At 47.7% G+C, this 15,300-nt stretch overlaps 1 protein-coding gene across 1 annotated transcript; it reads right to left on the minus strand.

Annotated features, from left to right (window-relative positions):
• Positions 1-668: 668 nt before the first annotated feature.
• On the minus strand, positions 669-13,407 carry FAM186B (family with sequence similarity 186 member B). The gene is made up of 6 exons (XM_078074171.1): positions 13,312-13,407; positions 12,250-12,475; positions 3,389-5,057; positions 2,755-2,947; positions 1,744-1,922; positions 669-968 (listed from the first exon to the last, which is right to left on the minus strand). The coding sequence occupies exons 1-6, from the start codon at positions 13,405-13,407 to the stop codon at positions 779-781; spliced, it is 2,553 nt and encodes an 850-aa protein (XP_077930297.1). The 3' UTR covers positions 669-778.
• Positions 13,408-15,300: the final 1,893 nt, after the last annotated feature.

Below are 15,300 nucleotides of genomic sequence, written 5' to 3' on the forward strand. Positions count from 1 at the left end.
TGTTACATGTCATCCTGTCTTCTCTATAAGTCCCCGTCTGGAGGACAGGACAGCAGCAACATCTTACAGCCTTGGTTCTGGTTAGAGCTAGACTGGCAGGCATCAGTGCCCTCTCCCTGTCAAAGATCTGTAATTGGGGCAGGGCCAGGGCCGCAAGAGGCAGCTGGGATTGGTTCTAAAAATCTTAAAAGGCTCCTTGAAAGAGGCTTGAGTCTTCAACAAGTGACATCTTCAAGCCCAGAGAGGCAAAGGAGAGTTGAACCTTCCTAACTAGAAAAGCCTCTTGTTGGCCCACTGAGTCCCACCTCTTCCCCTCAGCTGCTCTTCCCGGAAACAAGGCAGTAAGGAAATGAGAATGCCAAAGACAGGCCCAAGCCCGAGTCTCAGGTTCATCACGGGATTCTTGGTCTCCCTCATCTCTCCATTCCTGCACCTGGTTCTCCTTGAGAACCACCCCCAGGCCTAGAGCAGAATTCACCTCCTGAGCCAATTCATGTGCAGCTCAGGCAACAAGTGGGAAGTTAAGACTTGTGTAGCGATCTTCTGAGACACTACGTAAAGTCCTCTGAGAGAACTAGAATGGTGGCATGGGGACCCAAGCTGATGGCTGATGAGGCAGGTGAGCATCCCTCTGTCTGATGTGGTACAATAAATGAGGTTGTTATGAATGTCTGGAAAGAGATCTCTTGGGCAGTTGGACAGAGACAGTATGCACTCTGGCCCCTGCCCTTGGTGGGAAGGTCTCCCCGAATCCAGATTAACCATCCAGGCTTGCACCTTACCAGGCCTTGAGGGACCTTAAGCTTCTGCGGTAGGAAGAATGCACATCCAAGGCCAACAGCCAGGGAATGTCTGGGCACCCTCCTAGCTGGTCCCAGGGCAGGTTGGGGGGAGTCCTCTTTTCTATTGGGTGACTGGAGGAGGCCACGTCAGTTCTCCAGATGGCCTCCATCTGGTTCTCCTGTTGGCTGGGGTGTGGAGGTTGAAAGCGTAGAAAGAGACAAAGAGTTAGATACACAGAGGGAGATGGAGAAGCAACAAGCTCTCCAAAGCTGTAAGGCCCAAAACATCAGGTCTTGTTTTTGTTCCCTCTCAAATAGTTGTCACCACCGTCCTGTCACCTCTCTTCCCCTTAACCCTAAGCCTCACCTCCCTGGGGCTCCTCTGGCTGAGGAGCTGCTAGAAGAATGCCGGGATAGCCTCTGTTCTTCCAGGCACGTGCCCCAGGGCTGCCCGGCAGAGGACCACACTAGGGGAGGATGTGGGTCTTCTTGACCACCCAGAAGCTCATGGTAGCTCTTTCTGAGCCTGGAGGTTACACGGTGGGAAGGTATCAGGCTTGTTTATATGGGCAGATCAATAGCAGGTGCTGGACCAACAATGCTCAGGGCAGAGATGGTTCTAAGCTCTCAGCTGTGGGTCCTCAGAATCTTTCAGTTGCAGTTTGAAACCTACTTGGCCGGGCTGGCTTCTGAAGCCTACATCATCTCATAACACACACACACACACACACACACACACACACACACACACGCACGCACACACACACACACACACCCATCTGGGCCAATGGCCAGAGCTGAGCAGGGCGGCTGAGGAGACAGGCATCTTGCAACTCATGAGGTGAGCTTGGCCTGTCTGTGCCCTAACCAAGCTGCCGGTCTCCCCAGTCTGGCCACCCCCAGTCTGCTCCCTGTCTCCCCACCCATCCTGCAGGCTGCCCGTCAGCTTCCCTGCACATACCGGGCCAGGCGCAGGGGCACACATTCCCAGTGCTTGGATGTAAAGTGCTCTGGGGACTGCTTGCAGGAGGGACCACAGGAGTGGATGCGCCGGAGAAAGGAGGAGGGTGGCTTGTTTTTCCTCGACTTTGGGTTGGTGATCACGGGAGTGTGCAGATGAATGTTCCACTCCAGCTGGAGCTAGAGGAACCAGCAGAGAGGCATCAGGGAGACAGGCATGTATCCCCTCTCTAGAGCACAGCCTAACTCAGGGCTGAGAAGAGAAGGTAAGCCCCAGGGAACCCCTCCAATCAGAGACCCCTGGGACCCCCAAGTATCAAATTTCCTAAAAATTCCTTGAATTATTATTTGCTAGGTTAGTTCCTGTTTACTCCTTTGTTGTGGAGAAGCTGGACAGTGAGCGAAACAGAGAGGAAAAAAACTAAAGGAAACCAGAGCAACGGGAACTCGAGAGAGCACTCAGGGTTCATGACGTGAGGCCAAGTTGTGCCTAGAATGCTCTGGGTATCTTTTTCTGGCATTGCGTGAGGAGCTGAGGGAACCCTTCCAGCCACCCAGAGAACTGTCATACGGTCCCTTTCCTTCTCACCCTCAAAACCAATGTAGTGAGAACCGAGCATGTGGGTGCAAAAGACAGCTGTGACCAAGCCGAGAGAGCAACCAGAACCCACAGGGGCAGGGGCAGAGGGACCCATGAGGGAGGGAGAACTTGAGCACGAAGCCGGGACTGCAGGGTCCAGCTGCCTCCCCTCTCCAGAAAAGTCTTTCTTCTACAGCTCTTTTTGAGGGCTTCTCTCTCTCTCCCAGCCTCCCCCATATACGGAAACTGGAAAGCTGCCCTTCCTCCCACTCAGGCGCCTCCAGCCTTCGCCTCCTCCTAGCTCCGAGGCTTTCACCTGCCCTCTTAGTTCCCTTCTGCTGCCCTGCCCCCAGGCCCGCCCCACAGCCCCATTGGCTCACTTCCTGGCCCTGTCCCTCCTGGTGGCACTGACCCCTGGCAGGGGAGGCCCACCTTGGGGAACATGGTCGCCATGCTGCTCAGACACTCTCTGTGCTTCTCCTCCAGGTCCTTCTGCTTGTCTGCCCAGGTCTGCAGCCAGAGGTTCTGCAGGTGGTCGATGTTTTCCAGGAAGATGTAGAGGTTCTGGGCCTTGTAGGTAGTCCCAGTTTCTCGCATGACTTGTATGTGGTTGATCGCTTCCTGTCTGGGAAACAAGGGAAGTGACTTAGTGGGTGAAAAGAGCCTCCTGCTCCCGCAAGTCTGTTAAGAGCAACAGAGCTTGGTGAGAGCCGAGGAAAACAGGAGGCAGAGAAGTGCGAGGTGGTGGCAGGTGAGGAGCCTCAGGGCCTGGCCGGAAACAGGAAGAGAGTAAGGCAAGCAGGGGAGCATAGTAGGTACATTATGGACAGGGCGAAGGGAAGAGAGGAAGAAATAAAAAAGCGGGCTTAGAGGAAAAGCCCACGATGGAAAGAGCAGAGTGTACATGCAAGTGCCTGACCTCCCAAGGCCCCAAGGTCAGACACCCTTTGCCAGTCCCCTCCCTCAGGGGACCTCGCCATCCCCATTTGCCCTGCGCTCCTCCTCTCCGTTTGGGTGTTGGCTCTGCCCACACACGCGGTGGGCGTGGGTGCCAGGGAGTACCTACCGGAGGCTCTGGCAGCGCCTGTACAGGATGTACCTATGGCACAGGCACTGCAGCCGGAGCACGCTCCACTCCATGGTGGTGGTGGTGAGCTCCAGCGCCGTGCTGCGCAGGGAGTGGGGCAGCCCCAGCTCAGCCTCCTCACTCAGGAGCTGCAGGTTCTTCCTCAGGGCCTCTGCGTCCATGTGGTATACTTTCCCCTTAAGAGCTACCGGGGAGATTTGCAAGGGAGGCCGGGACACCTTTTGGCTGGATGTCCGTGTGACGGGGAAGGAGGCCGATTTCTTGGGCTTCGTGGGAACCTGGGAGGCCCATGGTTTCTGGGTAGACTTGGCGGAACTCAGGTTCCTCTGGTTTCTGCGGGCAAGCTGCTGGGTATTAGGGGACCTGGGCCAGTGTGGCCTCCTGACTTGGTGAGCAGACTGGGCCCGGCTTGGGGGAGGCACCAGTGATGCCTTCTCTAAGTCCTTCCACCGCCCAGTGGTTGTGAAGATCATCCTGTCCATGTCCTCCCCCGACCGCTCCGGCTCTCTCTGTGGGCCCCCTTGCACCTTCTCCTGCTGGCCCAACCTCTGCTGCTGCTCCCTTGCCGCCTCCTCCATCTCCCACTGCTGCAGCTTCTCCTGATGCTCCTGCTCTCGCAGGGCCCATTTCTTCTGCCGCTGCAGCCACATGGCCTCCTCCTCCAGCCACAGCTGCCTCTGCCTCTCCCAGCTGAGTTCCTCTTCCCAGTGCTCCACCTTGCTCTCCAAGGCCACCTTCTTGGAGCTCTCTGGGGACAGCTGCATCCCAATATGGGACTTAATTTGGAGTTCTTCCTTCTCCTGGGCTGCTTTCTGGAAGTCCTTCTGGTCTTTGACTTGGTGGCCTGGGCTCTCTGCCACAGGTCCTTCCCATTTCTTAGGAGACTTGTGATCCACCGGGGACAGCAACACGGGCTGGAGACGTTCAGTGTCCTTGCTGCTGTACACATCTGCAATCCTTGAATGTGTGGTCATGGTGGAAAGTGGCTGGGACGTTGAAGGCCTAGTACCACTGTCCCAGGCTGTGGCCATGGAACCTGGGGGCAGTGACAAAAACAACCACTCCTTCTTGGCTTCCTGTTGGGTTTCCTCCATGACTGTTTCTTTCTTTGGGAGGGTCTCTTTCTCAGGGGGGCCCAGGGAGTCGACCAAGATCTTGGCCGGTTCTTCTGCTTGATCTCTAGCAGACTGAGCCTTCTTCAGCTGGAACTCTAAGGCATGCTTTATCAGGAGAAGGTCATGGTATTTTCCCCCTAGAATTTCCACCTGCTTTAGTAGGGCATCCCTCTTGTTCTGGAGAACTTTGAGGGAATTCTGGAAGTAGAGCCTCTGGCTGCTGAGTTCTTTGGTCATCTCTATTTCCAGGTTCCTGTATTTGGTCTCCAGGTTACTGTTCTCCTTGTGCTGGAGGGTCAAGGCCTTGTTGAGATTCTCCACCACAGCAGACATGTACCTGATGGCTCTGACCTCCCCCTGGTTGAACATGGTGGAGTCCAGGAGCTCCTGCAACATGGACGTCACCTCAGAGACCTTTGTGCACGTAGTATGCTTGTCCTGGAGCATCTGCTCTGGGCTCAGTGGCTGAGGGTAGGATGCAGATATGGGGGGGCTTTGTTCCCACCAGCCCTGCCAGAAGGTGTGTTTGGGTACTAGGAGAGGTAGAGAGAACAAAGGCAACATCCAATGGGTGCCACAGACTACACTGATTCTCTACCCCCTGCTTGGCCAAATTCCCCATCCAACCCTCTTAGGCCTTTGGCAAGAATAAGGAACTGAGGCAATACGTGAGGCCAGGGAGATGTTGTCGGGAGAGGTCTCTGCCAGGCTCAGAGCTTGCCCAGAGCTTTCCCATCAGGGTCTGCCAGCTCCATGACACCTACAGGGCCCATGGGGCCTGAAACTATTCAATTCAGTTCAACTCAGTTCAATGTACTTCTGATCCTACATATTTCCCTGGAGTAAAGTTACTTTTCTAATCATGCTACTTCTCAGCCTCAGTATCCATGTTTGGCTCCCTACTGCCAACTACCCAAACTCTGGAAGCCTACCTGGTACTTAGATTCCAGATCACCTCAGAAGCTTTGTTTCCCTTTCCTGTTACCACTAGACTATGTAGAGAATTTATCACATGGTTCTGCAACTGTTCACATGTTGGGTTTTTTAATGACTAATGTCTTTTTCCATTTGGGGGGTCATGAACTCCTTTGATACTTTGATGAAACTCCTTTGACTGGACCTCCTCCCCAAGAAAATGCACATAAACACAGACTGTGCACTCTGTTCAAACCAGTTCATAGACCTCAGCTCCTCAGGGCTGGGTCATGGTCATAGTGGTATCCCCTTGATCTACATATGTAGGGCAGCTAGAGTGATTATCTTGGATCATCCATTCACTTGCCCATTTGACAAATAACACTGACAGAAAAAACTTTGGCTAACTTTGGATGAGGGGCTAAAGGGTATATGAAATTAAATGGTATTGAAGTCAAGCTAGCATTTAACTAATATTGTCAGAGAGGCCATATGGCCTAGTGATTCAGAGCTTGAATTCTGGAATCATATAACTTGGGCTTGAATCCCACCCTTACTACTTGCTTTAGGCAAGTTTCCTAACTTCTCAGTGCCTCTGTTTCTGAAAAATGGGGATAACCACAGCATCTACTCATAGGACTTCACTAGATCATGCATGTTTAGTGGCAAGCACAGTACCAGGTACCTAGTAAGTGCTCAATAACTAATTCCTTAGAAGAAACGAATAAAACACAGCCTTTGCCCTCCAGGAGTTTATAATCTAGCAGGGAAATGAATATACAAATAACTATATTTCAAGACTTGATGTGCTAAGGATTGTAGGAGAGACTGTCTCCTCCTTATCCACCCTTCCCTGCTTCTTCCCTCCCCCAACTATTGATCTTGCTTGATAAGGATCCTGGCCATGAGAAGCAATGACAAAACACTAATGTGACTACTGCTTATTAAGCCCTGAGCATGTTCTAAGCCTGGTGCCAGATGCCTCAGACCCAGTGGAACCCTGCTCTTGGGCGGGGTGCTCCTCACTTTGTATATGAAGAGAATGAGGTTCAGAAAGATGAAACAACTTGCTCAAAGTCACACAGCCAGAAATTGGCACATGGGATTCAAACTCAAGTCCATCTGACTGTGAAGCCCATGCTCTTGAGTAAGATTAAGAAGCCAGAAAACCTAAGTGTGGGGTCTGGTTTTGCCACAGTTTTTTTGTTTCGTTTTGTGGTCCTTTCTCTTCTCTGAGCTTTAATGTTCTCATCTACAAAAGGTAGGAGGAGTTCAATAATTTCAGGTCCCTTCTAGTGCTCATACAAGTAAAATTTCAAGGTTGAGCTGTGTTGTTGACTGACCATTTCTGGAGCAGCCACAATTGAGAAGGTTCTGAAAGGGCCTCTGGCTGAGTCTTGCTAGACTTCTTGGCTCTGCAGCTGGCTTTGGAGAAAGGAAGGGATGTTTTTCAGGCTCTAGCTATAAACTCCATTTAGCCTTTCTGGCTTTCTAGCCTTGATCCCCAGGACCTGCATGAGGCTACAGCCCCAGGAAGCACCAACAGGGACCTGTCTCCACATTACTCCTCCCACCACAGCTCAGAACTGCTCAGTGCTCAGCTTGGGTTTAACACCCCAACACCTCACTGCTGCCCCTCCATCTCAGATAAGGCTTTTCTTATGGAGGAGAGTCAGAAAGACCCCCATAGACCCCAGTATGTGACTTCTTCCCCTGAGGTGGCATTTACCCCCCAACCTCCGCGCCCCGCCCCCCCCCCCCCCCCCCCCCCGGCTGCTCCTGCAACCTACTTTGTGTCCTTTTCTTTTGTCTTTCAATGAGAGTAGAGCAAAGGGAAATGAGAGACTCGATGCCTCCTTTGGTGGCAATGAGGGAGAGAGGTAATGCCTTCTCCATCACCTCGATCCATTCACCCAGAGCTTTCTCTTCCTCCTTACCCTTCCTGTTCCTGAGCTCATAGGTCAGATTGTCACCTGGAAAGGGAGTGGAGGGTACAGGCTGAGTGCAATCTGTCCTCTAGGGAGCCCCAAGGAGTCCCATAGCAATGGGGTTATACCAGCAGGCTTTGAGGTTGGATTGGATTCACCTCTTACTAGCTGTGTGATGTTGGGTAAGTAACTTATTTCTCTGAGCCTCAGCATACGTGCCTATAAAAGGGTTGGGTGGGGATTAAATGAGATAATACATGTGAAATGATTAACATGAAGCCAGCTGTGTAGAAAATATGCAAGAGACATTACACTGTGTTGTTGTTTACCTCTAAGGGCCAGGGATGTGTCTGCCTTGTTATTGCTCTATCCCCATTGCCTAGTCTGGTATATGGACAGTTAAATGAATTAACTGGAGTGAACAACCCTGCTTAGTTCTTGGGGGCAGCTGAAGGACCACAAAACTGAGAGCTCCTTGGGGGCAGGGCAGTGCGAAGTGGGGTGGGGCACATCCCTATACCCTCTTACTCCAACATTGCAGCATCTGCCGAACCTCAGAGCAGAGTAAGGTCTTGTGAAGGCATAACTCTGATCTTAATGGGGGTAGCACCTGGCTCTAGGGCTGCGTATAGTTGGTCCACACTCAAGTGGTTATACCAATTGTTTACAGTTGGCATCAGTGCTATTTGGCCCAGTGCCCATGAAGTCAGGGTCATTAAGGACTTTGAATATCACCTGTGGGTTCCTCTATACACTATCTGGTGTGCTCCACCAAAAAAAACCTGTTAGAACTAACAAAATCAGTACAGTTGCAGGATACAAAATCAGCATACAAAAATCAGTTGCATTTTGGGGCACCTGAGTGGCTCAGTCAGTTAAGCATCCGACTCTTGATTTTGGCTCAGGTCACGATCTCAGGGCTGTGGGATTGAGCCCCACATCGGGCTCCACACTGGGCGTGGAGCCTGCTGGGGATTCTCTCTCTCCCTCTCCTTCTGCCCCTCCCCCTGTCTGCAGCCACACATGCACACACTCTCTCTCTCCCCAAATAAATAAATAAAAATAAAGTTCTCTTTAAAAATCAGTTGCAGGGGTGCCTGGGTGGCTCAGTCGTTAAGCGGCTGCCTTCGGCTCAGGTCATGATCCCAGGGTCCTGGGATCGAGCCCCGCATCAGGCTCCCTGCTCAGCCAGGAGCCTGCTTCTCCCTCTCCCACTCCCCCTGCTTGTGTTCCCTCTTTCGCTGTCTCTCTCTCTCTCTCTCTCTCTGTCAAATAAATAAATAAGAATTAAAAAAAAAAATCAGTTGCAATTCTGTATGCTAACAATAAACTATCTGAAAAAGAAAGACAATAATCCCATTTACAACAGCATCAAAAACAATAATATACTTAGGAATAAATTTAACCAGGGAGGTGAAGGATCTCTACACTGGAAACTGTAAGATGTTGATAGAAGAAATTGAAGAAGACACATAGAAATGGAAAGATACTCCACGTTCATGGATTAGAAGACAATATTGTTTAAAATGTTCATACTACCATCTTAGAGCTATCTATAGATTCAGTGAAATCTCTATCAAAATCCCAATGGCATTTTTCACAGAAACAGAATAAACAATCCTAAAATTCATATAGAACCACAAAAGGCCCCAAATAGCCAGAGCAATCTGGAGAAAAAGAACAAAGCTGGAGGCATCATATTATCTGATTTCAAACTATGTTACAAAGCTATAGTAATCAAGACAATATGGTATTGGCATAAAAAGAGATACACAGACAAATGGAATAGAATCAAGAACCCAGAAATAAACCCATGCATTAATGGGCAACTAGTATTTTTTTTTTTTTTAAGATTTTATTTATTTATTTGAGAGGGAGAGAGAAAGCTTGAGCAGGAGGGAGAGGCAGAGGGAGGGGGAGAAGCAGACTCCCTGCTGAGCAGGAAGAATGGGCAACTAATATTTGACAAGCAAGCCAAGAATACACAATGGGTGAAGGATGGCTCTTCAATGGGTGATGTTGGTAAACCTGGACATTCATATGCAAATTAGACCCCTGTCTTACACCATTCACAAAAATTAACCTGAAAAGGATTAAAGACTTAAATGTAAGACCTGAAAAAGCTTCTTGACGTTGGTCCTGGCTTATTTTGTGGATGTAACACCAAAAGCAAAGGCAACAGAAGCAAATATAAACAAGCGGGACTACATCAAACTAAAAAGTTTCTGTACAGTAAAAGAAAGGATCAACAAAATGAAAAAGGCAATCTACAGAATGGGAGGAAATATTTGCAAACTGTTTATCTGATACGGGGTCAACATCCAAAAGAAGAAGCTCATACAACTCAACAGTGAACAAAACAAATAATCCAATTAAAAAACGGGCAAAGGCCACACAGAAGCCATGATAAAAACCAAAGGAGGATGGCCTGTTCCCAGAGATCTTTCCCTTCACGATGCAAGCACACAGCTTCCAGAAGGTGGGCCCTTGAAAAGTGACGACAACTAAACTGCCCAACCGTAGCTACTCCGTGACTGTGCAAGAGTCATACCCACATCCCTTTGATCAAATTTACAGCACTAGCTGCAACACATTCCGAACTGGTTTAAATGTACACGGCACAGAATCAGTTACCGGGCAGCCTATCGACTTGGGGAGAAAACTACGTACAGGTGCTAACTCTCAGCGTTGTCCTGGAGTTCAGGAAAGCAGGTGAATGTGTGTCCCCTGCTGTGCTGATAAATGTGTCCATGCCAAACACCTGTCAGTGTGGGCCTGGCCAGGGCGGGACCAACTACTCCAAGGATGAGGAAACAGCTGCGCAGAAAAATCAAATGGCTTGACTAAGTTCACACATCTACTAAATGGTGGAGATGGACGCACATCTCCTCCACAGCAAGTAATTTTACCCACAAGGGTATGGTGTCTCCTGAAGTTGTAAAGAAAGTTTAGTGAAAGTGACAAGGGTCAATGGCCCTGAAGGGAGGGAGAGCAGGAGGCAGGGGCCAACAGCACCAGACAAATATTAAAATATGTATCCTGAGAGATATCGAGGGCACACTAACATTAGAGATGACGCATTTAAAAGACACCAATTTGGACACACTTCTTTTGTTATTTTTAATTTTCTCATTTGTAATATTAAGGATGAAGAGCCAGATTATATTTATGATTCCTTTCAACCCTATGATTAAATACGTATATGAAAGAAAAAAAAGGCAAAGGACCTGAAGAGACATTTTCTAAAGACGACCTACAAATGACCAACAGGTACATGAAAAGGTGCTCAATGTCACTCATCGTCAGGGAAGCACAATTTAAAACCACAACGAAATATTACCTCATACCTGATAGGATGACTATTATGAAAAAGACAAGAGATAACAAGTGTTGGTGAGGATGTGGAGAAAAGGGGACCCTTGTGCACAGCTGGTAGGAATATAAATTGGTACGACCATTTTGGAAAACAGTATGCAGGATTTTCTAAAAATTAAAAATACAATTACCATATGATCCCACAAACCCACTTCTGGATATATGTCCAAAAGAAATGGAACACTACCGGGGCGCCTGGGTGGCTCAGTCGTTAAGCGTCTGCCTTCGGCTCGGGTTGTGATTCCAGGTCCTGGGATCGAGCCCCGCATCGGGCTCCCTGCTCCGCGGGAAGCCTGCTTCTCCCCCTCCCCCTCCCCCTGCTTGTGTTCCCTCTCTCGCTGTGTCTCTCTCTCTGTTAAATAAATAAATAAAATCTTTAAAAAAAAAAAAAAAAAAAAAAAAGGAATGGAACACTACCTCCAAGAGATATCTGTATGCCCGTGTTCACTGAAACATTATTCACAAGAGCTGAGATATAAAACCAAGCTAAGTGTCAGTTGATCTATGAGTGGTTAAAGAAAATGTGGTATATACAATGAAATATTTATTTTTTTAGTTTATTTATTTAAGTAATCTCTACCCCCAACGTGGGGCTTGAACTCATGACCCTGAGGTCAAGAGTCACATGCTCTTCCGACTGAGCCAGCCAGGTACCTTTATACAATGAAATATTATTCAGTCATAACAAAGGAAATCCTGCCATTTGTCACAACATGGATGGACCTTGAGGGTATTATGCCAAGTGAAATAAGTCAGACAAAGAAAGACAAACACTATATGATCTCACTTACATGTGGAATCTAAAGTGCTGAACTCACAGAAAGACAGTAGATGGTGGTTACCGGGGGGTGCGGGAAATGGGGAAATGTTGGCCAAAGGGTACAAAGTTTCAGTTATAAAATAAAAAAGTTCTGGGGATCTAATATACAGTGTGGTGACTATACTAACAATACCATACTGTATGCTTGTAATTTGCTAAGAGAGTAGATCTTAATTGTTCTCACCAGAAAAAAAGGGGGGGTGGGTAACTTGTGAGATGATGGACGTGTTAACTACCCTGATTGTGACAAGCCTTGCACAACATATATGTCTATCAAATCAATGCATTGTACACTCTAAATTACACAATGTTATTTGTCAATTACATCTCAATAAATCTGGAAAAATTAAAAATAAAATAAAACAGCATGGGCTTGAATTTAGTTTCAGCCCTGCTAAAAAATGAGATGTCGCAGTGGACCTGTGACTTAGCTTCATCACACATGCAGCTAATGTCACAATCTACTATGTTCTGGACAATTACATGTTTTTCCCTCTGGGGAGTGGATGTGATCATTGTGACAGGAGCGGGGGAAGGTCTCAGTGGGGAGGCACTGCACCTGCTGCCCCACATTCCCCTCCCAGTGAGAGCTGGCCTGGGGTGGGGAAAGGAGGAGACAGGAGTGAGCGTGGAACCAGTGTCCAGCGGGGAAGTGCCCGCCCTGGGGCACCCAGGCTGCAAACTCACCCCAGTCACCCAGCCAGCGGAGAATTTCGTACAAGTGCTTCTCTTTGGCCTTAGCATCTTTGGAGAAGGAGGCAATTTTCTCCAGCAAGATGAATCTGTTCTTGCCCTTTTGCTCTGTCTGGTCAGATTTTGCCTTTTCTTTTAAATCATATCCCAATTCTTCCTGGAAGCGGTTGATGACACAGTTGACGTTGTCCAAGATGTCTGAGAGCTGGGAAGAAATATCCTATATGGGAGGCAGTAGATTGTACTGTTTAGGGGTGTGATCTCTGGCGCCAGATACCATGTCCTGGTAGTGTGATCTCAGACAAGTCGGTTCACCTCTTGGGGCCTTAGTGTTCTTACTTGTAAACTGGGGATCGTTATGGTACCAACGTCACAGAGTTTTTGTAAAGATTAAATGAATTAATATTTGTAAAGTACTTAGGACAGTGCCTGGCACATAAAATAAGTGTTAGCTCTTCTTAGTGTCACTTTGATGATTAAGACCAGGTCAGGAAGGGAGAGAATACTAAAAATCCAGAGCACACATTCCTTCAGAATTTCAAAATTTTCTAGGGACTTCTGGACATCTCAATAGGATCCAAAAGCAACAGACTGAAAAAATGAGGCCCTAAGAAACCCTTAGGATCAGAGGCTCCCATAAAAAATATGCACTAGAGGCTCGTGTGAGGGTGATTTCAGCCTTTGGCCATTTCCCTGTAAGCTTCTAGGGCTTAGTGTGAAGGATTCTGACAGGTGGCCAAGAACAGACCTGAATCAGGAACTCTGGGCCCCTCTTCTTGCCCTGCTAAGACCTATCACTATGTGTCTCAGGGCCATCCTTATGGGCTGTTCCCTTCCTGTGCCCTGTCTCGCGGGGGTGGTTTCATTCCAGCTCGCCCTTTAGAGGCCAAGTCTAGAAGATGGATATTTTGGATTAATCTGTCTGCAAACCCAGCTTGCTGAGGATCCCACGACCCCTGAAGGCCCAGAGCTGGACACTTGCCCCAATCTAGGATCAGATCCCAGTCTCCACATCAGATCCCAATAGAAGGGTGACTCCTTCATTTCAGGTGTTACCTCCTGAGCCCGTGTTAACTGGGCAGCCTCAATCTTTGAAATGATGGCTTTCACCGATGCAGGGGTCATCAACTGTGGGGGCCTGTCTTTCTCCATTTTGGATCACCCTGTTAGTTGCAAGGATGTCCTGTGTCTCTGGTACCCAGGCCTGGACATGTGATGCTAGCTGCTTTGGGGTTAAGGGCTCCAGCGCGGTTCCTGAGTACCCTTTCCCTAGCCACAGCTCCCTGTAACTGCCAGGCATCAGGTTCCAACTGACCTTTTCTCCAGTGACATCATCAGTTTGATTAGAAGAATGGCTCCTTGTCAACTGCTTGGTTATCTAGCTTTTTATCCATTACCTAATATATATTAAGTCGACCTATTGTGGGTCGACTTTTTTTTTTTTAAAGATTTTATTTATTTGTCAGGGAGAGAGAGAGAGCACAAGCAGGGTGAGTGGCAGACAGAGGGAGAAGCAGGCTCCCTGCTGAGCAAGGACTCAGGGATCATGACCTGAGCTGAAGGCAGATGCTTAACCGACTGAGCCACCCAGGCGTCCCGTGTTGATCTATTGTTTTTTTTCTTAAGTCCTTAAATGTTCTGCTACCAAACTAAATATTACTGGCTAAAAATAGGAAGAAGCAATTAGAAAAAGTTCTTTGCCCAAAGAAAAGGTTTTAAAAATTAGAGCCAATCAATAACTAATGGTGATGTTTGCATTTGCACCAGGGACCAAGGCTCTTTCAGCACTTTTACTTACTGAAGGTGATCACTATTGCAAGATGGCTTTTAGAAACAAATGTCTAAAATGGACATTGTTGTATGCCCAGGACCTAGAACCAAGCCTGGCACACAGTAGGCACTTAATAGAACACTTGTTGAATGAATGCGTACATGAGAACAAATACATATAGTTGCAAATTATTCTTCCATGCTACTTAAAAGTATTCCCAATTAACAGATAAGGAATTAAATATTGTAAGTTCAGTTCTCAGCAGTGTCATGGCCATTTAATAACTTGTCACCTGACACCCGTCTTTCAAAAACCATCATTCATTCATATACTCGAAGTTAGCTCTTTTATTGCCTCTTTCGCTCAATGAACACTTATTAAGAACATTCTACATGCTAAGCCTGGGCCTAGGTGCTAGAAATACAGAAATGAGTGAGACCTAGTTCTGTCCTTGAGGCACTCATACCCTGGTTTACAGACACCTCTCTTTCTATACATCTGGCACTGGATAGTCCTTTAATCCCTTAAGATTTCAGAGCATGTTGTAGTTTACAAATAACTTATTTGTCCTTAAAAACATGGATGAGGGGCGCCTGGGTGGCTCAGTCAGTTAAGCATCTGCCTTCTACTCAGGTCATGATCCCAAGGTCCTGGGATGGAGGCCTGCGTTGGGCTCCCTGCTCAGCAGGGAGCCTGCTTCTCTCTCTCCCTCTGCCCGCCACTCCACCTGCTTGTGCTTTCCCTCTCTCCGTCAAATAAATAAATAAAATCTTTAAAACACAACACAACAAAACAAAAACATGGATGAGCCAGCTAAGGCTCAGAGGAGTTACGAGATTTACCTAAAGTACAGAGCTGGGAAGTCAGGACTTCACCCTGTTTTCCTGATTCCCGATCTGGGGTCCTTTCCTTTTTTCCTCTCCTTCCTCCGCTTCCTCCCTTTCTTCTTTCTTTTGAACTCAATCATACTGATAATTAGATTACCTATAAATGACCTAAGAAAGCTAATAAAAGATAGAGATTGTAAGGTTCAATAACGAAAAACCCAAGACTCAATTATGTGCTGTCTATAAGAAACACACTTTAAATAAAAAGACACACATAGGTTAAAAGTAAAAAGACAGAAAGAGATACACTATGCTAATACTAATCAAAAAGAAAGCTGGAGTGGCTATATTAATATCAGACTTTAGAATAAGAAATATTAGCAAAGATAAAAAGGGAGGGACATTCCATAATGATAAAGGTGTCAATTAATAAAGGGGATATAATCC

The sequence above is a fragment of the Halichoerus grypus genome, chromosome 6 (genome assembly GCF_964656455.1).
Source record: "Halichoerus grypus chromosome 6, mHalGry1.hap1.1, whole genome shotgun sequence".
Taxonomy (NCBI): domain Eukaryota; kingdom Metazoa; phylum Chordata; class Mammalia; order Carnivora; family Phocidae; genus Halichoerus; species Halichoerus grypus.

Bases quoted from the DNA above. Each gene is read 5' to 3' on its own strand.
- FAM186B (XM_078074171.1), bottom strand. From the start codon at position 13,407: ATGGAGAAAGACAGGCCCCCACAGTTGATGACCCCTGCATCGGTGAAA. The intron at 5,058-12,249 runs GTGAGTTTGCAG...TACCTCTCCTAG, and splicing joins CCGCTGGCTGGGTGACTGGG to TACCCAAACACACCTTCTGG. The intron at 2,948-3,388 runs GTAGGTACTCCC...CTTGTTTCCCAG, and splicing joins AGGCGCTGCCAGAGCCTCCG to ACAGGAAGCGATCAACCACA.